Source organism: Chelmon rostratus, chromosome 15 (assembly GCF_017976325.1).
Source record: "Chelmon rostratus isolate fCheRos1 chromosome 15, fCheRos1.pri, whole genome shotgun sequence".
Classification (NCBI taxonomy): domain Eukaryota; kingdom Metazoa; phylum Chordata; class Actinopteri; order Chaetodontiformes; family Chaetodontidae; genus Chelmon; species Chelmon rostratus.
This window is the reverse complement of record NC_055672.1, coordinates 7,196,402-7,219,901: the sequence shown is the minus strand read 5'-3', so window position 1 is coordinate 7,219,901 and position 23,500 is coordinate 7,196,402. Positions and strand designations below refer to the sequence as shown.

At 41.9% G+C, this 23,500-nt stretch overlaps 4 protein-coding genes and 1 long non-coding RNA gene across 5 annotated transcripts; all 5 read left to right on the top strand.

The window, feature by feature from the left end:
- Positions 1–7,743, top strand: afg1la (AFG1 like ATPase a). Its single transcript, XM_041954109.1, has 13 exons — positions 1–133; positions 517–722; positions 925–976; positions 1,089–1,190; positions 2,414–2,544; positions 2,660–2,759; positions 3,267–3,325; positions 3,409–3,491; positions 3,593–3,663; positions 3,787–3,887; positions 5,230–5,370; positions 5,930–6,040; positions 6,991–7,743. Exons 1-13 carry the CDS (start codon positions 7–9, stop codon positions 7,126–7,128), a joined length of 1,422 nt encoding a protein of 473 aa, XP_041810043.1. The 5' UTR covers positions 1–6; the 3' UTR covers positions 7,129–7,743.
- A 1,228-nt stretch (positions 7,744–8,971) lies between these two features.
- On the top strand, positions 8,972–18,402 carry foxo3a (forkhead box O3A). Its single transcript, XM_041953648.1, has 2 exons — positions 8,972–10,057; positions 15,154–18,402. Exons 1-2 carry the CDS (start codon positions 9,506–9,508, stop codon positions 16,465–16,467), a joined length of 1,866 nt encoding a protein of 621 aa, XP_041809582.1. The 5' UTR covers positions 8,972–9,505; the 3' UTR covers positions 16,468–18,402.
- Positions 18,403–18,555: 153 nt separating this feature from the next.
- LOC121618494 (putative uncharacterized protein C6orf183) lies at positions 18,556–21,414 on the top strand. Its single transcript, XM_041954006.1, has 6 exons — positions 18,556–18,677; positions 19,912–19,984; positions 20,497–20,607; positions 20,700–20,813; positions 21,330–21,355; positions 21,408–21,414. The coding sequence occupies exons 1-6, from the start codon at positions 18,670–18,672 to the stop codon at positions 21,412–21,414; spliced, it is 339 nt and encodes a 112-aa protein (XP_041809940.1). The 5' UTR covers positions 18,556–18,669.
- Positions 21,415–21,418: 4 nt separating this feature from the next.
- Positions 21,419–22,441, top strand: LOC121618992. Its single transcript, XR_006007458.1, has 3 exons — positions 21,419–21,524; positions 21,606–21,699; positions 22,313–22,441. It is a non-coding gene; the product is annotated as an uncharacterized LOC121618992 (long non-coding RNA).
- Positions 22,442–22,446: 5 nt separating this feature from the next.
- On the top strand, positions 22,447–23,449 carry LOC121618492 (putative uncharacterized protein C6orf183). Its single transcript, XM_041954004.1, has 4 exons — positions 22,447–22,464; positions 22,548–22,700; positions 22,994–23,095; positions 23,258–23,449. The coding sequence occupies exons 1-4, from the start codon at positions 22,447–22,449 to the stop codon at positions 23,447–23,449; spliced, it is 465 nt and encodes a 154-aa protein (XP_041809938.1).
- The last annotated feature ends 51 nt before the right edge of the window (positions 23,450–23,500 follow it).

The window sequence follows — 23,500 nt, the reverse complement described above, 5'->3', positions numbered from 1 at the left end:
ACCAAGATGGCGGTGTACATACCGCTGTCTTTAAAAATGTCACCCTCAGCTTCACTGGGCTTGAGGTTTCTTTTAACAGAGCAATATTCCTCCGGAAAGCTGCTAAAATCTTTGACAGAGCTCTGCAGACGAGGTGAGGCGAGTTTTTGGTGAGTCGTGTTCATGGAGAAAGTGTTAAAAGTGTTTGTCCGGTGGTGTAACGCTAATTTCGACCGAAAAGCCGACCTAGCTGTAACGTTACTTTAAATTAACCGTTTTGGTTAATTAGAGTCTCTTAAAGTTAACCTGTTACCAAAAATATCTGAACTTCTGTACTAATTTACCTTGTTGCCTGGGCTGGTTGTATCCTGCTCTGTCAGCTGTCAGACTAGCTGTCGCTTGCTAACCTTTGGTCTTCGGCCACAGCATCTACATTATCGCAACTTTCCGCATCAGTAAACTCCTTTTCGTGAGGGTCTGAAATGTACACAAAAGAGCTAACGTGCCGTCACCATCTGTGTTGTTATCATTTTAAAGGGTACTCTGTGAAAGCCCAGCAGGCGGTGGAGGAGAGCGGCGTAAGCGCCGGTGGGTTCAGCGGCCCTCTGGATCACTACAGCGGGCTGATCAGAGACGGGACACTGCGGGAGGATGAGCACCAGAAAGCGGTGTTGCAGACGCTGGACAAGCTCCACAAAACGCTCCGAGGATACAGCAACACACCGACGTCTATCTTCTCCAAGGTAGAGAGAAACTCCCCTTCATTACTGATGTTCTCATCCTTATTTATTAACTTATGCTGTCATTGATTTGTTGGTTTACTAACGTCACTCATGTAAGCATTAATCCTGCACTTGTTTACTTCACTTTTATGATTGCATATGGTTAAACTAAGTGTTCTGTAATGCTGTGGAGATCATTTTTTTCTGCCTGTTTGTCTTTCAGTTTTTCACAAAACCGAAGCCCCCAAGAGGTTACTACATCTACGGTGATGTTGGTAAGAGACATGGGCCACAGAGTCACATAAATCAACATAAATTTAATTTCTTGCAAACATTTTGTGTTTCACATAATTTCTCCCTTAACTCACATGCTCTTCACTGTTTCAGGCACAGGAAAAACCATGGTGATGGACATGTTTTATTCGTATGTTGAGACTGAAAAGAAAAAGAGGGTCCATTTCCACGGCTTTATGTTGGACGTGCATAAAAGTGAGTTTCCTTCAATTTTTACTGAGGATGCACAATGGCAGACACCTAAGGCACCATCCACACTTGAAGTGAGAAAGGGGGTTACTAATGTTCATCTTGGACTTTACTTGCTACTAACAGCCACTAGGGGGCAACTGAGCTTTCAGTCACAAATGATTGCAAGCGAGCATTTAAAAAGTGGAAGTTGTACTTACAGCTGCAAAGTCTGTTCGGTGCAGTGGGAAGGAAAATAGCTGAGAAACATGTCTGGAGATCAGCAGGAAATTGACAAAAAAAAAAAAAAAATCCCACCAGGCAATACGTTTTCTCCACATGGTCAATTAACCAGAGCTAAACAAAAGTTTATTTTAATCCAGCAAAGAATGTAGCTCAGCCTGCATATAAATTACAATTTCCTATAATTACATTTTAATGTTTGTGTTTGGAGCAGAATTGCTGCCACCAAAGGGCAACAGTCTCTGAGTCCAAACCTAAATGAAATCACCTGTCAGTGGTTACAGACAACCCACAGAATCAGCAGCTCTGTTCAGCAGGACTGCATCTATAACACTGTACAACCGTGTTTCACCATCAGCTTCTGATGTACTTCACATGAACAGTAATGACCCTGATTTCTAAAAAAAGTTGATACTCTGTGAAACCTGAATAAAAAACGGCAAGCAAGCAAGTCTCCACTCACACCCACTCTCAGTATTTTACTCCATAATGATCTAAACATGTTTCAGTTGGGGTGAAATATGTTATATTGCTTTTTCTTGTGCCACAATGCTTTCATTTACTGGTGTGGTTCGACACCAACACTTCATAACTTGCTGTATTTAAAGTCTGTAGAAGAATGCAGCTCTGCGGTTGTTTAACTGGACGTATACTTCCTGTTTTCAGTCACCACATTTCGGTTTTGTTACATTTAAGGTCTTGCTTACATGTTGTGTTATATGTGCATACTGCTGAAAAAGCACTTAAAGTGTGTCCAGTAAACCTCCAGTCTTCCATTCCCACATCTCAATTGGTGTTTTTCTATATATTTTAAATATAATTATACATTGAAAATCAGAAAAATGTAGCAAATGGGTCTCAAGAGTTAAACCCCAAACTTAAAAGTGTGTATTTTCCAGTTCGTGTTAGCCTTAGCTCAGCACTTTCTAATACTCATGTGTACTCATTTGTGCTTGTACTTTTCCTGCAGAGCCAAGACTAATTTCTGCCCTCTTTTTGGTCTGTAGGGATCCATCGGCTGAAACAGAGCATGCCGAAGAGGAAAGCAGGGAAAATGGCCAAATCCTATGACCCCATTGCTCCGGTTGCTGAGGAGATCAGTGAGGAGGCTTGTCTTCTGTGCTTTGATGAGTTTCAGGTAATCTTTCAGTGTTGCTACATACCTGTTGGGGGATCGTTTTTTTAATAATAGAGACATTTAAAGGAGTCTGACAGTATCTGTACATTTTTGTGTATTGTCTTTCTAATTTCAGGTCACTGATATTGCTGATGCCATGATTCTCAAGCAGCTCTTTGAGAATCTGTTTCAGAACGGTGTTGTTGTCGTGGCTACCTCTAATCGTCCCCCTGAAGGTAAATGACAAATCTTGTAACATGCCCTAATTTTTTTTTTTTTTGTCTGCCAAATGCCTTCAGAAACTGTTCTCACTGCATGACACACAACTCACGACTGAGCTCAGCATTGTATGTCTTTGATCTACATCCTGTAACTCGAGGTGTCAAAGTAGGATTTTGAGCACAATTTTACCAATAAAGATTTGAGAACTTTTCCATGGTACCTCACACTGAGTTAGTGTGCCTCCAGATCTGTGTCCTCAGGATGTCAACACAATGTCAATTGGGTTCAGTTAATCCCCTTAAGATGTGAAATCTTACATGCACAGTGTGCCTCCATAAAGTGTCAAGAATGATCATTTTCAATTTATACACAGGGCAAAATCCCCTCATGATGTATTCGAGATTGTCAATTGTTGAAATTTGTTGAAATGAGACAGCATCATTACACAATTTGGAAAACATGACTTAAGCGTAAATAATAGAAAATGTAAAATCAACTTCTGGCCCTCTCTTTTCCCTCAGACTTGTATAAAAATGGGCTGCAGAGAGTCAACTTTGTGCCTTTTATTGCTGTGTTGCAGGTAAGAAAGGAGACAAGCACAGTTAAATGTCTTCTTTTTGTTTGAAATGCATCTTTTGTTAATCGCTTGTGTCTCACGTGCAGAAATATTGCCAAACTCTTCGCCTAGACTCTGGGATCGATTACCGCAAAAGTAACAGACCCTCTGCTGGAAAGCTCTACTTCCTGTAAGGAATACGTCCATGTAAAACCGTCTTGGCAAGCCAGATTTTGATCTGTTGTTTGCATGTTTTGTGTTTTTAATGTTTCCCTGTTGCATTAACTGCAGCTCCAGTGAGCCGGATGCAGAGGCGACACTAGACAAGATGTTTGACGAGCTGGCTTTTAAGCAAAATGACAGTAAGTGGACTTTGACATGACATTGAACTTAACTCTGCAGGTGATATATAAATAGGGTTTGATCTGTGAGATGAAATAACCTTATATGATGTGGTGCACTCACTGCGCTGTCTTTCTCCACAGTAACACGACCAAGAGTTCTGAATGTTCACAACAGGAAAGTCCATCTGAACAAAGCATGTGGGACCATCGCTGACTGTACGTTTGAGGAGCTGTGTGATAGAGTAAGCCTCTCAGCTCTTTGATTTTTTTATACATATTATTAGATGGATGTTTTGACATAATCATGACAAAACGCTTCATGTGTATCTTAGGTCATTTGGTCTTTTAATGAGTTTTTTTTCTCATATTGTTATTAGTGAGCAGTGGAACTCAATGGACTACATGTTGTCTTTGTATTGGATGTCCATTATCAAAAACTAAGTTCCACTCCAATGTGAGTTGTATTGGACAAGCCATTTACAGCAGCTTGGCCTTTATTTATTTATTTAAGTCCTACTGTAAGCGTCAGAGGCAAAAATCCACACTGTATGACTTTGTCACATACACACACCCATTTACACCTGGTGTTTAAAAAGGGATCTGTACCCAGATACGTTATCCGGATAATAAACTATTCAGCCTTTGAGTTTAGACCTGGTATTTTTAATGCATTTTCATTTTCCTCGTTGAGATCAGATCTCTGTCCTCTAGAGCAAAACCTGTGCATGAGGTGATGGAATCAGACCCAGACTCACTGAAAGACGTCCTGTGAGTTGTTGAGTTAGAGGAAATTTTAGAAAACTTTGTGAAGCACTGTCTGTGACAAATTCTTAATTATTTGTCACCTCTTGAAAATTGGGCGAATGGAATACTTTCATGAGTTTCTTTCTTCCTATTAGAGATACTGTGTCAGTGTGTTACAGTACCAGTGTGTAGGCTACTCTGTGGCTGGGTGAATTATATGCAGCAGATCGGCTGCACAGATGAGTGCAATGTTATTTCTTACTGTCTAATATTGTTTTTTTTTTTACCTGTATTGCTTTCATTTTCATGCAGTTCTGTTAGATAATCCAGCTTTTGGTGCAGGTAATTAGAGGTGTGTCTCTTATAGCCACCTCACTTACTCGCTCTTGACATATAAGCAATTGAAAACAGCACAAAGACAATATATTAAACGTTTGACCTCATCAGCTTTATTGATTTTTGTAAATATCTGCTGATTCTGAATTTGATGCAGCAACACGTTTCTAACAAGTTGGGACAGGAGCAACAAAAGACTGGGAAAGTTGAGGAATGCTCCAAAAACACCTGTTTGGATCATTCCACAGGTAAACAGGTTGATTGGTTACAGGTGATAGTAGCAAGGATGGAGCGAGGTTCATCACTTTGTGAACACCTGATTGTATGAAGGATATTGCTACATGGGCTTGGGAGAACACTTGGGAGGCTTCTGTTTTTATTTTCGTGTTAAACAGCTTCCCACCTTTTTTGGAGTCGGGGTTGTGCAGCAACTTAGACCAGTGTGTTGTGTTTGAGGGTTAATAAATACAAGCCACATATTGTGTTTGAATGTAAATGTTTCAGCCTTTAGGGGCCAGCGACTACCTGGAGATGTCCAGGCTGTTTGACACCATCTTTATTCGACACATTCCTCTGCTGACACTGAACAAGAAAACTCAAGCCAGGCGGCTCATAACGCTTGTGGACGCCCTCTACGACCACAAGGTACACTGCTGCTACCTGCATGCACACTAAAACACCAAACTTAAGCTTTTTGTTTGGGTGTTTTGTCATCTAACCTAACTCAAAAAATTAGCTCGAAGGGACAGATACAGGAAATCTTTCCTGCCACATGCCATTACACTGTACAATAACAGCTGAAAATAATAATAATAATACAATACTTCTTACCACTACTGGTTGCTTTTGATATTTTATTATTATGTATATAATTTTTTGCTGCTTGCTATTTCGATATTTTATTATATATAGTTTGTTCTTACAGTCACGGTACACTTAATTTTCACTGCCATTTGCATTTGATATTCCTTTTGTGCAATACTTTTTACTACTGTTTACTATTTGGCTATTTTATTATTTTGTTATGTATATAATCTTTTTACTGCTCGCTATTTTTATATTTTTATTATGCATAGTTTGTTCTTTATAGTCTTATTTTCACTTATTTCACTGTGTGTAATGCTGCTGCTGTACTGCAATTTCCCAGCTTGGGATAAATAAAGTAGATCTATCTATCTATGTATCTATCTAAATGTTGTTGCAGGTGCGGGTGGTGATTCTTGCAGATCATCCACTGGAGGATATCTTCATACACGATGGTGATCACGGTCATGACGAGAGCCACATCCTGATGGATGATCTGGGGCTGAAAAGGGTAAGAGCTCCACTCTGTTTTCACGGCTAAACCAGTTTTTCATGTCGGGTGTGTCCTTTAAGTCGTAAAATGTAGATAATTAGGCTGGCTGAGGCGGCTGGCTGTCAGCGAGTGGAGCTAAAAGGAAGTCAGTCCACATTGTTGTATGCACTGAAAACTAGTACTTCAGTTTATTATTGAGTCATAATTTCTTTGAAATCGAGTAAAGCTATAAATCAGCTGCATCTGTGTTCAAACTGGCTTAACAGATTTTCCTTTCTACTGAAAATTTTTGGGGCATAACTCACATCAAGCACGTTTTTCTTAATGAAAGTGCTCCAATTCCTTTAATCTGATTACTTTCTTTATTTTGTTAGAAGCAAATTACAATGATTGAGACTCTATGCAATAAAAAAAAACTGTTTTCAAGGTTGAGATCACAGGTTTATAGCATCCCTTAATGTAACTGATACATTGATACAAGTTTCTCAACTTTGTTTATTTTTTACTGTAAAACATACAGTGAAATGTTGAGACACTCCTCAAGACACGTGAACCAGTTCAAGTCCGCCTGCCGACTTTTGCTGCATCTCACTCAGCCTCATTTCCTGTTGTAGGGCTTCCTGATCAAAGGCAAAAACATTATATTAAAAAGGGAAATGTTGTTTCTTCAGGCTTTGATTATTTAAAATTGACTAAATGTCAGAAAAAAAAAACACAAAAACCACCAAGACATGAACATATAAAATGAAAACCCATAAGTCCATAAAGTAAAGATCTGTGTGAACATGTGAAGACTCGGGGTTTAGGATTATCTGAGCTCTCTTAGTGTTTCTTAAATCTTAGTAAAGGTTTAAAAATGTAAAGCTAAAGATTGGTGTAATAATTCATGTGAGGCCATTCGATTGGTGCACACTGACTCAGCTTCCTGAGTGAATTCAAGTTAAACACACTCCCCTGTGGTTTAACAGGATGAAGCCAGCAGTCTGTCCATCTTCAGCGGAGAAGAGGAAAGATTTGCCTTCCAGAGGACAGTGTCTCGCCTCACGGAGATGCAGTCAGAAGAATACTGGCTAGAAGGAGACAGAAGCACGCAGTCACAGGTGTAACATTTGGAAAAGTCGACCACATTACACAACCAACATACTCCATAAACTATGTCTGCCAAAACCAGGCCAGACTGAACACTACTCCTACTCATCTTATCCAGCACGAAGCCAACGGGACGGCTCGACTGTACGTGTGCAAGTGTTGTACAGAGAATATTTATTGAACTCTTAAGGCCTTTTATGACTTTATTGCGACATTGCACTTTACAGATCATTTTTAAGATAAACTTTAAGGTGTCATATTGCTTTTAACTCATAATCATATAGTGGTCCAACTGTATTTACATTTATAAATCTGTGGGAAAGAGCTGGACGACTTTCGGAAATGTTTTCCCGAAGGACTTTTGTGAAGATTTAAGGGACTTTTTAATCTCCTCCGAACTACATAATGTTTATGAAAATACAAGGCATCTCAATGAGTTGTATGTGATTCTGATGCAAGCCTAAATACAGTGAGAGCATGTTGGCTCTGGGATTTAAAGCTGTGTGTTCATTTCTGATTTATACGGATGGTACTTGTGAAACGCCTCAGAACGCTTCACACATGCACTTAAACATAACATTTTACTGCATTCAGTGGTATTTTAATTTGCCGCATAAAAAAAGAAGGAAGTGTTTCAGTGTACATATTACTCAGCACTGCTTACTCTTTGTAAACGGTTCAAGTGTTGGGAGTTGGTTTCATTTTTTTTTTTTTTTTTTTTTTGCCTCCTTACGTTAATCTTTGCTGTATTTAAACACAGTGATATGCACCGCCCTGCAAAAAGAAGGTGGCGTGGGCAGTGACAAGGAAGTTTACCTCCTGTACAAACAAAAAGTGTTACTGATACAGAGAGACAGTTTGTGACATTTTATTCAGTGGAGTCTGTGTTTTTTTTGTTTGTTTGTTTGTTTTTAAAAGTTGTTTTATATTGAATGATATGATAATATACAGCAGTATGAAGCGTACAAATTTGCCTCAAAGGGCTTTAAAAACTGTACATCCTCCATCCTTACACCCTCAGATATTATATTAATAAGGATATTTTCTCTAATACTGATGGATACATCACAATATAGGTATAGAGATTTCTTCCACTGTTTTGCATCACAGACAAACCCTCATGACACAATGACTCGTCCTGTTTTTTACACTTACACACTGTGGTAAAATGACCAGTATAATCATATATGTTAGCCAGCCCTGTCCTCACCTTTATTTAATGAATTTTGATATCAGTAATGCGTCAACTTTGACAAAGTATTTTCTTCTACTTTTTAATTTAACAGTTGACATTCTTGATAAAAAGTGAATTCTCTCAGTGTTTCTAAAATCCTGGTTATGGTTGCAACACACTTTAATGACGCACACAGAAAGACAGAAAGACAAAAGGCAGGTGAGTGCTGGTATTGTCACCTCCAGCAGATCACCTCGGCTGTAGCCTCATTCTGGAGCTTTACAGACTCTCTTCTTGAAATCCTGTGGTCATAAAAAGGTGTGCACGGTGATGTCACTGGCCTGCGGACGTTTCCATACTGTCACTTTAATTTCAGTGCAGTCCAGGGGGCAGGATCGTGCGTTTTCTTTTTTTTTTTTTTTTGCCTTCTCTCAGACTCGGAGCGTTTGCGCCAACCACAGCAGCAGCAGCAGCAGCAGATTGAATGAAGAGTGTTTGCAGGCTGCTGGCCACACGGAGGACACCGTGCTGGCCCGTTCAAGCTGCCAGAGATGTACAGCCAGAATGCATCATTATTATTTTAGCTCTTGAGAGGGCGGATTTGAGCCTCGCCACATTTCTCCACTAGCCCCTTAAAAAAAAAGGTGCAGGGCCTTGAGAAAGCAATCTCCGCCTTGATGGTATCTGGACAGCAGCGCACTGCTCAGGCGACTGGCAGCTCTCTGCACGGATGATAAAGAACTTGGGAGAAGGAAATGGTCAAGATGGCAGCTGTGTTCGGAGTGATAAAGCTGATGTGGTGGCATTAGGTGTAGTAATTTTCTGTTTCTCTGGCATGCATGTCGCGGGATCGCGGCGCAGGACGCGGACGCTTGTGAAGGAACGCCGTTTGGATCCCTCTAAGACTCGCCGCTGAGTCTGCCTATCTTGAACTCCACATTTAGCCGAAACTGCAATGCACGTTGGCCAGGGTGTGGGCTGTGCACGAGAAAAGGCAATGTTTTGTTAATGCTGGGCAGCCCCATCAGCTCTGTGCTGCGGATAGACGCCGTGCAGGAGGACAGATAGACGGACACGTGCTGGGACTCGGCTGCAGGCTGGACATCTGCATATCGTGCATAGTAAATAAACTGTCTCCGAAGCCTGCACACAACATTGATGGAATGCGACCTGAGTGATTTTATAACCCTTTGTGCAACGACCGAGATATTGCGATTAACATGGCTGAGGCGCCGCGCAACGGCAACGAGCCTCCCTTAAACGTTGAGATAGATCCGGATTTCGAGCCCCAGAAGCGGCCACGCTCCTGCACCTGGCCCCTTCCCCGTCCGGAGTCTGGTGCGGGCAAGCCCGGGACAAATGACACTGACGTAATCCCCGAAGAGGAGGATGATGAAGGTGGCAGCACGGGGAGCGGCGATGCTCAGAAAGCCAGCAGCGGCGTTCTCGAACCCCGGGAGCCGAGCAGCAGCTCCGTCTCCCAGCCCGTGGAGGTCCAGCGCGGCCCCCGTAAGGAGGAGGCCGCCGACGGCTCGCCTTCCTCCGCGCAGACCCCCGCCGCGGCTCTGGGCGGCTCTGCCTCCCAACAGCTGAGGAAGTCCTCCGCCCGCAGGAACGCCTGGGGCAACTACTCCTATGCAGACCTCATTACCCAAGCCATCGAGAGCTCCCCCGAGAAGAGGCTGACCTTGTCCCAAATCTACGACTGGATGGTGAGGTCTGTGCCGTACTTCAAGGACAAAGGCGACAGCAATAGCTCTGCTGGCTGGAAGGTGAGCGGTGACATGCTGGTGCTGTCATCATAACAAAGACCAAACTGTGGTCATGTGAAGACACACAAGGCACACAGCATTGTTAATGTAGAGATGGAGGAGGAGGGTGCAGCCACCATGTAAAGGATGATTGTGGGGTATATTTTTAGCTTTATTATGAGGAATATTTGGGTGCCAGATAATCAGTAATTCAGGAATGTGAGGCTGCCTGCAGGCACATGGTGTTAAATGACAAGATAAGTTGTTGTCAAAATGCAAGGGTACAGTTGCAATAGCGCGTGCATCAGATTACACACACTATTAGCTCTGCACCTGAAAAAAAAAAAAACAATCACACTAATGAAGTAAAAGCAAGGTGGTGGGTATGAAAGTCGAGACTCAAAATAGGCAATGCAAAGTTAATTTCACTTTCAGACAAAGTGCTCACACTGCAGCAGAGGGGCTTCTCACAAGCTTCAGCGGGGCCCTGCTTCTGTTTGATTTTAAGGATTAGTTCGGCCTGGAAAACCAATTCATCTGTCATGGAATCAAGTCTGATGAAAGCTTTGAGCTTTGCAGGATTTAGATGGTGGTGGTGGTTGTAGGGGAGGGGGAGAAAAACTCTGGAAATAGGTTTGTAATCCTGCACAACTGTGGATATGGCATGCAGGCTGATTCCAGGGAGTTTCTTCATGAAGAAATTACAGTAACAGTCAAAACATTGTGCTTTAAACCTCCGCGCGATGATGTGGCACGTTGACGGGAATTGGAGTAAAAAATATGAGCAGTGTGTGGAGACACAAATGGATGCTAATAACCGATTAATCCGCAGAATCAGATGGTTAGTTAATACTTCAGATTAGTGGTGGTCAAGTTTTCATTCATTTTTGCAGGCTGGTTTTTCCAACAGATGCATTCTGCAGACAGATACAGGCAGAGGAAAGGGTTAATGTTAGGGTTTTAGATGTGCTGACATCAGCATTTCCTAGGAGATGCTTTGTAGCTGTGTGACATTCAGCAATCATCTTAAGGTCCGCACGAGGGACTGTGTGCGAAAATGTCCTCAGCACGTCCAGCGAGGGACTCGACAGACCTGTCACACTTTTCGATACCGTCAGCCAGCTGCGAAAACACCACATTCAATGACAAACATTGTGTGTAGCCCCCAACACGAGGTTACATGTTCAAATTTCCTCTCTGTTGTGAATCCAAACAAAATATTCAGCTCCTGTATGGATGACCAGTCAGCGGCTCGACCCCGCTGTGTGCCACACTGTCTTTTCATGTGGCCCGGGCACAAGAATCAATCAGCTGACTATAAATTATGTAGGTCAATGTGTAGCAGTGTGAGAGAAGCTCAGTGTTTCTCTTTGGATCTGGCTCTGGCTAAACTGGCATTGCTCCAGTCCCCGCTCAGAACGAGGCTTTGCTCAAAGGGTGCTGCAGCGCTGCTATGACTGCGTGGGGGAGGGGCAGGCAGCAGTTGCTCTTTGTGATTTATCTTTTAAACGCTGTGTGGCTCCTACTGTATCTACCTGTGCAGCATTTGGAAGATTTAACACGTCTCCAAAGCTTTGAAGATACAATAACGTCCACGAGATCTTTCTTTTAAGATGCAGGGCTGACAGCCTCTGCTGCTACATGTCACACAGACCCAGAATATAACAGGAATGTTGTATTTTATGCATACGGTGCAGGATTACTGTTCATCTTGTACCACAGCAAACCTTAGCTAGCTGTGCACAGGAGGTAGACACAATAAAAGCATCACCTGTGTAGGATAACATATTCAGATTAAACAGCTCTGCAATAAATAACTGCCTTTGTGTAGCTCATAACATAAAATCTCCCATCAAAGAGGAGCATTTGAATTCTTTGGACATTTTTCAGGTGGGACATTGTGTATTTTACTGTGTTATATTGCAAAGTGTGACCGCTGTTTTGCCCACCTGCCGTAATATAATACAGTCCAACACAGAAGCTCTACAATTTACGGCCTCATAAATGACCAGAGAGCTGAGTCAAAACCTTTCTGACTTGCTCAACCAGAAGTGAAGTGTCACAAAGGATTGTGTATTATTTATTGCAGGGCTGTTGTGTTGGATTTCATTAGACTAAACAGAACAGGTCCACCCCCTGTAGTCACAGGATGATTAATTTGCTGCAATGCTTTGCTAATGCTTTCGTTTTTAGAGATAAAGTCTGTTTATTTAAGCACCTGCTGGCTATTGCCCATCAGGCTTGGTTGACAAATGTGTAATAAGATATCATGCACGGTGGTTGTTGAGAAAAACACCTCCAAACATACTCTTTCATTTCATTTTGATTAGTTAGTACTTTTGCCCGGTCACAAGTGTGGGCAAAGAAAAAATGAAGGAAGCCAAAAGCCAAGTCCGACTGTGTGTTTTATTGACACCTGCACTGCTCCCTTCATCTTCTTGCTACTCTTCCTCAAACAATCTCAAATTTATCTACTCCTAGTTATTGACCCAGCCCTCTGGTTATAAAGCCAGCTAATGGAAATGATGAGGAAATGTGGAAGGTTTGGTCAAAGTCAGATTGAAGCCAGATCAAAGGTCAGGTTGAATCTGATGATATCCTCTTTTTTTTTATTGCCAACAAATCCCATGAAAAGACCAAAACCAACAATGAATCAATCCTTCTAACAAGTATTCCCTGTGTGGCCAAAGCCTGATATCGTATTCTTCTGTGCCATAGAGCTCCATTGTTGTCCAAAAGCTGTTAAAAACACATTGAGTCACGCTGTAGCACTGGGTGACGTTTGTTTAGAAGAACGTGGGCCCTGTAGTTTATTTTGAGTTATTCCCAAATGCATTTTATTATGTTTTAAAATGGGGGAGCAAATTTGAAAAGATGCATTGGTGGGACATCTGGGGGTCCCCTCCCAGAAAGTGTTGTAATTTAAAACATAGGTCATGTGCTTTTACACCACATAACCTCTACGTCAAGAAACAACCATCTACGCTAGTCTAGATTAGTTAGATTGACCGTGCTATGAAAACCAAGAGTGCGTCAAGAACAGTATATAATTAGGTGGATCAGGACAGGAAATGATCATTACGGTATTTTTAAAAAGCTTTTTATGAAAATAGTCTTTTCTATTGCCACTATCCTAGATTAGCAGATTAACAGTAACTGGACAAAATCACAGAGGCGATGAAGTGGTAGAATAAAAGACGGATCAACTGTGAATGTGTCCACAGGCTAGACTGGCCAATGTTAAGTAATTGTAAACTCCTAAAAATGTGAAAAGATGAGTAATGTGCATTTATGTGTTTACCATCCACTATGCTAATAATCACGTTATACTTAAAAGAACCAACTCCTTTGCAAACGTCCCATCTCCACAGGACGTGTGCCGTTAGCTTTGATTTTTCATTGGATTTGTTGACAAGATGGAAATTAAAGACACACACCAGACTTATTCTTTTAAGTCAGTGATTTAACTTCATTATGAGATCAGTTAAATTCTGAATGTTTCGCAAAAGCCGCCAGCCATTCCAGCTAAAGTACGTCGGGTAGAAATAAGAAAGGAACGAGCAACAAGGTACCTGAAGTTTTATTTCTGAGAGCCACATGTGCTTTGTGATGAAAGTGTTTGCTTGTTGGCCTAATCCTTTAATTGGCTTGAAGCGAGGGCTTTACCGGCAGTTTAATGTCAGCGGGTCATTCCATTGACTCATTGCATTCAGGAGGAAATTGTGGCCAACATGCATTTGTGATCTCACAGTCATCACCAAGTTGGAGAGCACCTTCCTTCACAGCTGCCTTTATATGATCCGTATTGAAAAGGCCATGGGCAGCTCTTGTTTCTGTGTGTAGAACTTGTTCAGTGTTTGATTAGTTTAATCTTCTGAAAGATGGATTTAAATAGGACCTTGGTTTACTCAACTTAATTCAAGCTTAAGAGAATTATGCTGGACCCTCTCCCGGTGAAGTTGGCCTTTGGGCTGCAGAGATCACTGCAGAGTTTCGTCCTTCTGTTACTGCAGTGTGACTTAGTGTGGGCTGGTCGTGCTGGCTCCAGCTGTTTAATTTTGTACATGGTTGGGAACATCTCCAGGGAAATCCTGTAGACCTTTCCGGGCAGCCAGAAATAGGTCACAGTGTGAGGTGTAAAGAAAAGTGTCTCTTTAAAGACACTGCAGGGTTATTTACTGTATTTGGTTGTAATAGTTTGTTTAGTATCGGAAGCCTTGAATTTTGTGTTGTGGGAGGCTTCACCGCATTTGACGTTGCCTGTTTAAAAATCTTAATTTTCTATCTCTAGTGCAGTTTTTATGAACCTTTTTGGCTTGTGGACTTATTTCACACAAGAGTAATTGCACACAAATGATTGTCATTAAATGTCTTGCAGGATCATTCTTATGTATTGTACCTTGGAACTTATTTGGTAAAGTTCGTGAAACACCACAAGGTCCGTTGAGTAGCTGTTCCAGGCCTTTCAAATCACACAGCCTTCCTCAACAGATGCTCGGTTGTCATGGAATTTCAAAATGGTAGTGTGAACATCTACAATGCCGTGACAGCTGGCCAAACTCCATGTGGTTTGATGGAAAGCACCAGCACAGATACTAAATGGACCTTGTGGTTAGAATCTTTTGACTGTTGTTTCCAAGGTCAAGAAATGGACTTTCAATCGCAATCACCCAAACTGCCTATTGTAGACATCCATCACCGTTTACAGAGAAACTTTCTGGTTTAACCTTGACCAACTGTACTTGCTGTAGTTGTGCATAGATACATTTTTCCTGTACAATGAGGGTTAATTACCAAAATTTTGAACGCCCTTGCTCTCTGTTGTACCTTCAAATAAAATGGTTAGATAATTTATCAAACTGTTGGCTTGTTTACAAACCTCTGATCGATCTGCTTCCTCCTTGGACTGATATTGTAGTGATGTTGCAATAATCTCAGATGAGGTTACAACTCCAAAATAGGACTAAATTTTAATAGGAATGATCCTTTTATTTGTCTATTTATATACAGTGCATTTTACCTATACATCAGAATCATCCTTATAGGCCAAGTATGTTTTAAGCACAAGCTCATGCATTAAACATGCATTTAATTCTTTTCATTTGTTTTTACTGCAGAATTCCATCCGACACAATCTGTCCCTCCATAGTCGTTTTGTGAAAGTCCAGAATGAAGGAACAGGGAAAAGCTCCTGGTGGATGGTCAACCCAGAAGGTGGGAAAGGAGGCAAAGCTCCCAGACGACGGGCTGTATCGATGGATAACAGCAAGTACATCAAAGGAGCTCGAGGACGTGCCACCAAGAAGAAAGCCTCGCTGCAGGCAGCTCAAGACGGCAGCTCAGAGAGCTCCTCCAGCCTCTCCAAATGGACAGGAAGTCCCACCTCCCGCAGCAGTGACGAGCTGGACGCCTGGACAGACTTCCGTTCCCGGACCAATTCTAACGCCAGCACACTCAGTGGTCGTCTGTCCCCGATCCTGGCCAACCTGGAGCTGGACGAGGTGCCTGATGACGACTCGCCCCTATCACCGATGCTGTACTCCAGCCCCAGCAGCATGTCCCCGTCAACGGGGCCCACAGGGCTCTCTGACCTGGCAGGCACCATGAACCTCAACGACGGGCTCGCTGACAACCTGATGGACGACCTTTTAGACAATATCAGCCTGACAGCATCCCAGCAGCCTCCTCCTGGAGAGGAAGACAGCGGAGCCAACGGTCAGGGGACGTCAGTGTTTACCTTCAGCTGCTCAGGAAGCAGTCTGGGTAGCCCCTCTGGCAGCTACGGGCCTAACCCACTTTTTAGCCCTCCGTCCATCACAAGCCTGCGGCAGTCGCCCATGCAGACCATCCAGGAGAACAAGCAGACCACCTTCTCCTGCATCTCGCACTTCAACGACCACCAGACCCTGCAAGATCTGCTCAGCCTGGACTCCCACAGCCACAGCAACGTCATGCTCACCCAGTCTGACCCGCTGATGTCGCAGGCCAGCACCGCCATTGCCCTGCAGAACTCCCGCCGAAATGCCATGCTGCTCCGCAAAGACCACATCTTGGTGAACCACACCAGCGCAGGTCAGGCCCAAAGCTCTTCAGTGCCTGGTTGGCAAGCTGGCTTGTCAACCTCTGACAACGACGCCGGCCACAACGACGCCAAGCAGCCGCACCTGAAGTCTCCCAGCAAGAACGCCTCTATGCAGCTTGGCTCTGGTTTGTCGGGCCAGGACCGCTTTCCCGCCGATCTGGACCTCGACGTGTTCAACGGCAGTCTTGAGTGCGACATGGACTCCATCATCCGCAATGAACTGATGGACGCAGATTGCCTGGACCTCAGCTTCGACTCCCGCCTCACCTCCGCCCAGAACAGCAACAGGAATTCAGGAAGCTTCTCCAGCTCGAAACAGACCTCCCCTCACAGCTGGGTCCCAAGCTGAGAAGCTCCGTCAGAGCTCAGCATGGGTTAAAAAAAATAAATCAATAAAAAAGAAGCGGGGAAAATGTAAATTGGGGTCTTTGTCCTGCATTGTGCAACTAGAGGGAAGGGAGTATGTAAAAGTGTATTCATGTAGTATTTTTTTCCATTATTTTTAATGTGAGGCATTAAGTTTGGTACTGTATTCTAAGTGTCTGAGACACACAATGGTGTCTTCACAGAGGAGAAAAAAAAAAACGTCTTTAAAAAGATCAATGCCTGGGCGGTGTGAACAACAGTATTGACTGGAATGGAAGTACAGGACATTTTGTTAAAACTATACGAAAAGCATCAACTCGTGTTAGTCTCAGGGAATCACTCATACGCTATCACAAAGTGATACATGAAACTGAAGATCAATTATGTTTTCGCCCTGCTTTCTCTCCTCTTTCACACCCTTTCATACCTAAACCAACATTTTTGCCAAACCAGCTGTCAGCCTGTGGTGAGGGACAGCCTGTTTACAGAAAAAGCTGCAGAGAATGTTACATTATTACGTTCCAGTGGAGGATACTTGACAAGCTTTTTTTTATTATTCTTAAACTTCTTTGAGAGACGTAGCCTAAATGGACTAAAAGATTTAAGAAAAAAGTGTTGATGAAAAGCTTTTTTGTTTTCTCTCCCCCATTGATGCACAGATTCGCGCACCAAATATCACTCTGTAGAGGTTAGTATGTTATCAAGATGTGAACTGATCTACATTGTGTGGTTTTTGTATGTAATGTTTTATTTTTATTTGGCGAATTTTACCCTGTGATTTTAGTGACATTACTGTGAATTCTGTTCCTTCTGAAGAGGTGCGTTACTGAAGTCTTGATAATATGGTGTTTCTGCTGCAGATCCCTTCACCATCTTCCCCCCCCCCCCCCCCCCTCTTCCTCCTCCCCACTTACTGCAATATTGGAAGTACTGCTCAGTATACAGAGTTTAGGACAGAGTTAAGGACTGTGTTTAGCGAGCAACATGATTTAGCTCTAGTTAACACCATTTACATTAGCAGACACTTAGAACTATTTGGATCACAATAACCACAGCACTCAACTACAATATTTTGGTGTTTGTTAATTTGAAGGAGTTCTTGGTGCTATAAATAAGAAGATAGCAGGGAGTGGCTGCAGATGGAGCAGCATTGGTAGCCTCCCCTTTGTTATCAGCACTATAGCAGGTGCTGGGCAAAAAATGTGTTTCCAACCCTGTGAGAGGAGATCATGTAGTATCTTAGAGCCATTTTTGCCATTTGAGAAGGAAACAACCACAGTATTTTAAATATTGCCAAAATATTTCTGCATTTAAATAAGTGGAAATAAGAGAATATACAGTGTATAAATATTAGGAACCAGTGCTTTAAGGGCAAAAAATGAATTGACATCAGCACAGTTTTTGTAGGAACAGCAGGATGAACTTTTTTTTTTGTTTGCATTTTTATCAGCTGGGAACTCAGCTTTCACTGAATTTGTCCTCTTGTTAAGTTGAGATTTTATTTATTTTCTTTTCCACATGTACATTTGTCATGCTTTTCCAAATGCCGCGTTGTAGAGCTGTGTAAAAGCACTTTTGTTTTAATGGTCTGTTGAACATTTTGACCACCTCAATCGGGTATTGATCGGGGCCACTGCAAACAGCAAATGGTGCCTGAAATCGCGTCCTCCATTCGAGTTATTGAGGTTGAACTTAACTGACAGTAATTGAATCAAAACAAAAATACATTCTGCACTACTGTGCTTCCCAATATCACTGTTGAAGCTTCAGAAGGAATATTTAATCTTAAAAAAACAAAAAGACTTGAAGCCTAACTTTTTTTTTTGCTATATTAATTTTGAGTAGCACTCACTGCCAATGTTCAAACACCATTTCTTCCTATTGCTCCTACAAAAAGAAGAGAGACATCAAGCTGACATTGCCAGTTGTAATTCCTATTCCTATCTTGGTTGTATCAGAGATGGTGCATGTAAATAAAGCTTAAAGAACCACTGAAAACCTGCATGCCTTTTGATATTCCTTTCTTTTTTATTTCTGTCTCTAGAGGAATTGCACAGCTGCAGATCTGACTCTGCAGTCACCGCCGAGGTGATTTCCTATTGGATAATCACATCATTAGCTAAGAGCCAATCACACACTGTATCCAAGAGGAATGGACCCACTGAGATTGAGTCAAGGTTTTTGAATGCTGAGGTATGTGCTGCTCAACGTCTGGTGCACTGTGCATAATGTCATATACACATACTGTACTGTATATTGCAAATTACAGCTGAAGTATCTAAAAAGCTTTGACACAGCATTGACATCATATTCAAGCAAAAGAAGGACTCTAGTGTGACGATAGAGCCCTCTACAGATCAAATGCAGTCACTGAGTCCACATGATGGGCAGGGGATGGGATTGTCTCCATAGATACACCACAACAAGTCAGCATGTGGAGGCACAGATTTGGCAGCACTTCAGGAGGATTTTTTTCTTTTTTTAATGTTTTAAATGTTAGGATTTCCCAGTTTCTAGACATGTTGATCCTGAACAAAGAAGTCTGCCATGTGTGACACATACAGAGTTTCCTCCTCTGTTAAAGTGGAGCAGATGGAGGCAGAGCTGTCGCGTCAACTATCAGCACTCAGGGCGGAAATCGCAGAGAGTGGATTTCCTCAAAGAGCAGTTTCCTCCAAATGTTACAGGTGTGAAAGCTTTGCTGATGTCCTGTGTCAGATAACAGCTGCAGATCACTTGTACTGTTTGGTTTAAACTGTAGACTCATGTGGATGTTTCAGCTTCGTTGTGCAGAATGATGTGCGTGCAGAGATACACAAGTCCAATCAGACAAATTATTATTCTAAGCAAATTTTTTTATATTCTTGAAACATGTCTAGAGGGGCTTCAATGTCGCTTTTACACTGTCTAGATTTTCAGGTAGGTGGAACTTAAATCCAGCAGAATTATTTTTAATGAAAACATTATTTACAAACAATAATTGCTATAAAATGTGGAATATTTGTGGAACTAAACTTCAGCCTTGCAGGTGGCTCATGGCAATGTTGGTTTGTCAGTCCACCACTTTGGTCCAGGCTGAAATATCTGAACTTTTCATTGGGTTGTCATGAAACTTTGTACACACATGCATGGTCCCCAGCAGATGACTCCCCTGAAAGCACCACCATTGACATTTGTAGCTTTGACAGAAATATCTGGACCACTGTTGGATTTACTGACTTTAATTAGTAAATGTTAGCATGCTAACGCACTAAACAAAGACGTGAACATGGTAAACATGTTGACATTGCCTGCTAAACTATAGCATGTTAGCATACTTTCATACTTTTCATTTGCTTTTAATTTTTTCTTTCAAAAGTCAGAAAGTCTGGCATTAAATGCTGTTTGGCCGAGAGCTTTTTCTTATTAATCTCTAGCTTCCTTTCAGTTCTGTTCAACCACCAAAGGACATTTCTTTCTTCCGTTTGGAGAGGGAACGCACACTGAAGAGAGGACTTCAGGTGAGACTGAAAATTAATCGTTTTTATCTGTTTGAGGCCAACAGAAAATTCATATTCAATTTCCTAGGCCATTATAAACTCTGGAACCAGAATCAGGTTTATTGCCAAGGAGGTTTTCACATTTACCTAATTGGTGTTTTGGTGCAGTAACAATAAGCATAGTAAGTAGAATAATATGAAGAAAGCTAAAAAGCAAGCACTGCAAATCAAGAAGCATGAATAGAAAACTGACAATAAAATATGACAAAGTACTATAAAACAATGTACAATGTGTTATTCGAATGAAAGAGATGTGCATGAATGTGTAATATTCACCAGGGAATGTGCAAAAGTTCACAGTAGGCAGTATAAGAGCAAATGTGCAAGATCATATTCCACGATAGATGTGTATTAAGAGCATCTAGATAATAGATAATGTGTATAATGGTCACTTAAAAGATCAACCTGAATTTGATTTGGCACTTTAGTAACATTTTAGCCTTTACTGGGCTCGTCTCTACTCCTGGTTGCAGGTGGCTGAAGCCTTGCCGGTTCAGTCTCAGGCTGACGTCATGCAAAGAGAGCTGGAGAGTTGCTTGACCTTGGAGTACACTCCTGACAGTCTGCCTCCACTACTGCACCAGGTGAGGACCATAAAAAATGACTTCATATGCAGTAGAACAGAATGGAAATGAGAGAAAGGTAATTTAAGCCAATTTCGTGTATTTGTGTGCAGTTCTATACCGACAGATCATGTCACTTGGCTCACATCAAATATCTGCTCATGCTGAGATGGAGGAGATTCTGCCGCCACACCAGCGTCATTGAGAAGCTTTATCCTCATTACAAGGTGACAACCTAAGTCTCATTTTGCCAGAACTTTGAACAGGACACACTGAGACTCATTATGGCAGGAAGTTTTCCTCTGATGGCTCATCCTGCTCACACAGTTCATTGTTGAGAATTTATGTATAGGGAGAATTTATGACAGGGGCAGTGAGTAAATCTTACTTGATGTTGGTAATTTAGGAAAAAAGAAGATGCTTCTATAATGATTTAATAAAAATAGTCAAATTACAAGTGACTGCAGTTTTCAAAGCTGAGTAATGTGCAGGTTATTCTCTCAATGTTAGAACTTTTTTGGTTGGACAAGCAGCCCAAAATCCAAAAATATGGAGTTTAAGACAAAGAAAAGCACCAAATACTCACAAGTGAGCTGGAAAAAAAAGACCATTATTTGATAATTTGGTAATTTTTGTCAACTAATCAATTAATTATTTTAGCTCGAGATGAAATACAGATGAAACATTGCCTGCACACGACTTTCCAGCTGATTCGTCTTCACTTCAGACTTGTTCTCTCTCAGGATCAGGTCTCATACTTGACGAGTGAGTACGAGGACGCCGTTCAAAGAGCTCGCAGACTGTCGGCGAGCAGAGAGAAGATCCTGACCGGCCGAGGAAATCCTACCAACCTGCTGACTCAGGATGATGTGGCCATTTACCTGCGCTGGCTGGTCTGCCATCTGCACTCTGTTCAGACCGTTCACAACTTCCTCAGGGTAAAGATCCACAAACAGTTTTAATGCATCTGTTTCAGAGGTGTTTTTTTATTTTACAGTGTTGATTTCCTTGTTTGACAGGTGTTGCACTACCTACCAGCCTGTGAAAGAAAAGATAAAAACCCACAACCAAAGGTCTGTGAGGAAAATTTACACAAGACTCAACATGTTGATGGTGAGAGTCAAAACAGTACATTTGGAGATCTGCTAAAAATCCATTACTTTCACCAGAAATATAACATTACAACAGTAACAAGACTAAAAACGAACATAATGTTTTGCTGTTCTATCCATTTTTCCCTCTTAACTGTAAAATATGCCAAGTAAATTAAACAAGAGGAAGTCTACAGTGGACAGTGTTTGTCTTCTGACAACATGCTGAAACTGTCCATTAGATTCTGATATGTCTTGTGTACAAGTTAATTTTTTTGGCTGATGGAGGAAGGATGCTGGGTTGCCAAATTTATTGACAAAATAAACTCACTTCCATTGGAAAATTGAACATCTATAACCTTGTGACAGCTAACACCTACTAAACAAACCTTGTGGTGAGATTATTGTGTCAGCTCCTGTTTCCAGGGTCAAGGATAAACTTCGAAGGAATTCTGGCTATCTGGACCAAACTCCTAGCATTAAAAAATCAAAATGATAGTAACAACATTATAATAGCCTTAACTAGGACAAACTGTTAAACTGCAGCTGCACAGGCTATTGTGTAAAATATGTATGATGAAAAAGGGGGAAAAAGCAAACACGAGGTGTTTATGACTGAATACATTGAACTACAGGTGTTTCAGAACTGGCTGAGGCTGTTCCCCTGCACACTGTTCACCTGGAGGAGTTTCTACCTGAGCTGCAGGCTTTGATCGCTCACTTCCAGCTGCCCTACGACGTCCAGAAACTCAGGACCACCGCAGACGAGATGGAGTTATTCAGCATGGTAATAATATGCACTGGACAACTGATGCAACATATAAACAAAAGCCTTGTAATATTTACGCAGTACATGACCTGAATCTGCAGGTGTGGAGAGAGTTCAGAGCGATTTTCAGACAACAAGAGCAGATGAGAACGTTTCCTGCGTACGATGGCACGGAGGTCAAGCAGAGCCAGTGGGGGAGGAAGACTGCGGGTTTGGCTCTGAAGAAGGAGGCCAGCTGGCCCCCCTTCATTCAGGTTAGAGTAAATCAAATCAATATTTTCTCTCCAAATGCTAAAGAAATAATCAAATAATTTTTGAAAGTTTTGCTGGTCAGCCAGTGGGTTTGGGGTTTGTCAGGTTTTTTCATGCCAGTTTCGACTTCTTCTCCACTACCATGAGGCAAATATTCTACTCTTTACTCCACTGCAGCTGTCTGACAGCTTTAGTTATTAGCTACTTTACTAATGAAGATTTTTACATGCAAAACACATGATGAGCTTATAAAATATGATGTTCTGTTATAAGTAATTGTTGTCCGGTCCCGTAGGTGAAACCTAGACGGGATCCGTGGCAGCAGAAGCTTGTCACAAAGCTGCAGGAAAAGAAATGTGTTGATGAGCTGCTGAAGATGCACAGCAGGTTTCTTCAGGTACCGGCTATGAATCAACATCTCAACACAATAATACAGTATAATGAATAGTTGATCAAGATATTGTACATTTACTATGTTGATCAAGTGTCAAACCTTTAATCCTTTAATCTAAGCTCAAGGTTGTGTATCAGGTGTCGTCTTTTCCGTGTATCTGATCAGGTCCCTGATCTGCTCCACGTGGCCTCGGCTATAAAACGACATGCTGCTCATGTTGCCGACTCGCAGTCTGCACCGAACTCCTCGGTGTCACGCGGCAGTAAGACAAACCGACAGAAGATCTCCGAGATCTGGACGAGCATTTACGGCGCTGCCACTCTCACTCAGGCATGTATCATCCAGTTTTCTGCTTAGAGAGGTGGGAAAAACAACCCTGTCAGCTTAGAAGACGTTATATTAAGAGTG

Bases quoted from the DNA above. Each gene is read 5' to 3' on its own strand.
- afg1la (XM_041954109.1), top strand. From the start codon at position 7: ATGGCGGTGTACATACCGCTGTCTTTAAAAATGTCACCCTCAGCTTCA. The intron at 134-516 runs GTGAGGCGAGTT...ATCATTTTAAAG, and splicing joins GACAGAGCTCTGCAGACGAG to GGTACTCTGTGAAAGCCCAG. The intron at 6,041-6,990 runs GTAAGAGCTCCA...GTGGTTTAACAG, and splicing joins ATGATCTGGGGCTGAAAAGG to GATGAAGCCAGCAGTCTGTC.
- foxo3a (XM_041953648.1), top strand. From the start codon at position 9,506: ATGGCTGAGGCGCCGCGCAACGGCAACGAGCCTCCCTTAAACGTTGAG. The intron at 10,058-15,153 runs GTGAGCGGTGAC...TTTTTACTGCAG, and splicing joins ATAGCTCTGCTGGCTGGAAG to AATTCCATCCGACACAATCT.
- LOC121618494 (XM_041954006.1), top strand. The intron at 19,985-20,496 runs GTGAGACTGAAA...TCCTGGTTGCAG, and splicing joins CACTGAAGAGAGGACTTCAG to GTGGCTGAAGCCTTGCCGGT. The intron at 20,608-20,699 runs GTGAGGACCATA...ATTTGTGTGCAG, and splicing joins TGCCTCCACTACTGCACCAG to TTCTATACCGACAGATCATG.
- LOC121618492 (XM_041954004.1), top strand. The intron at 22,701-22,993 runs GTTAGAGTAAAT...CCGGTCCCGTAG, and splicing joins GCTGGCCCCCCTTCATTCAG to GTGAAACCTAGACGGGATCC. The intron at 23,096-23,257 runs GTACCGGCTATG...GTATCTGATCAG, and splicing joins TGCACAGCAGGTTTCTTCAG to GTCCCTGATCTGCTCCACGT.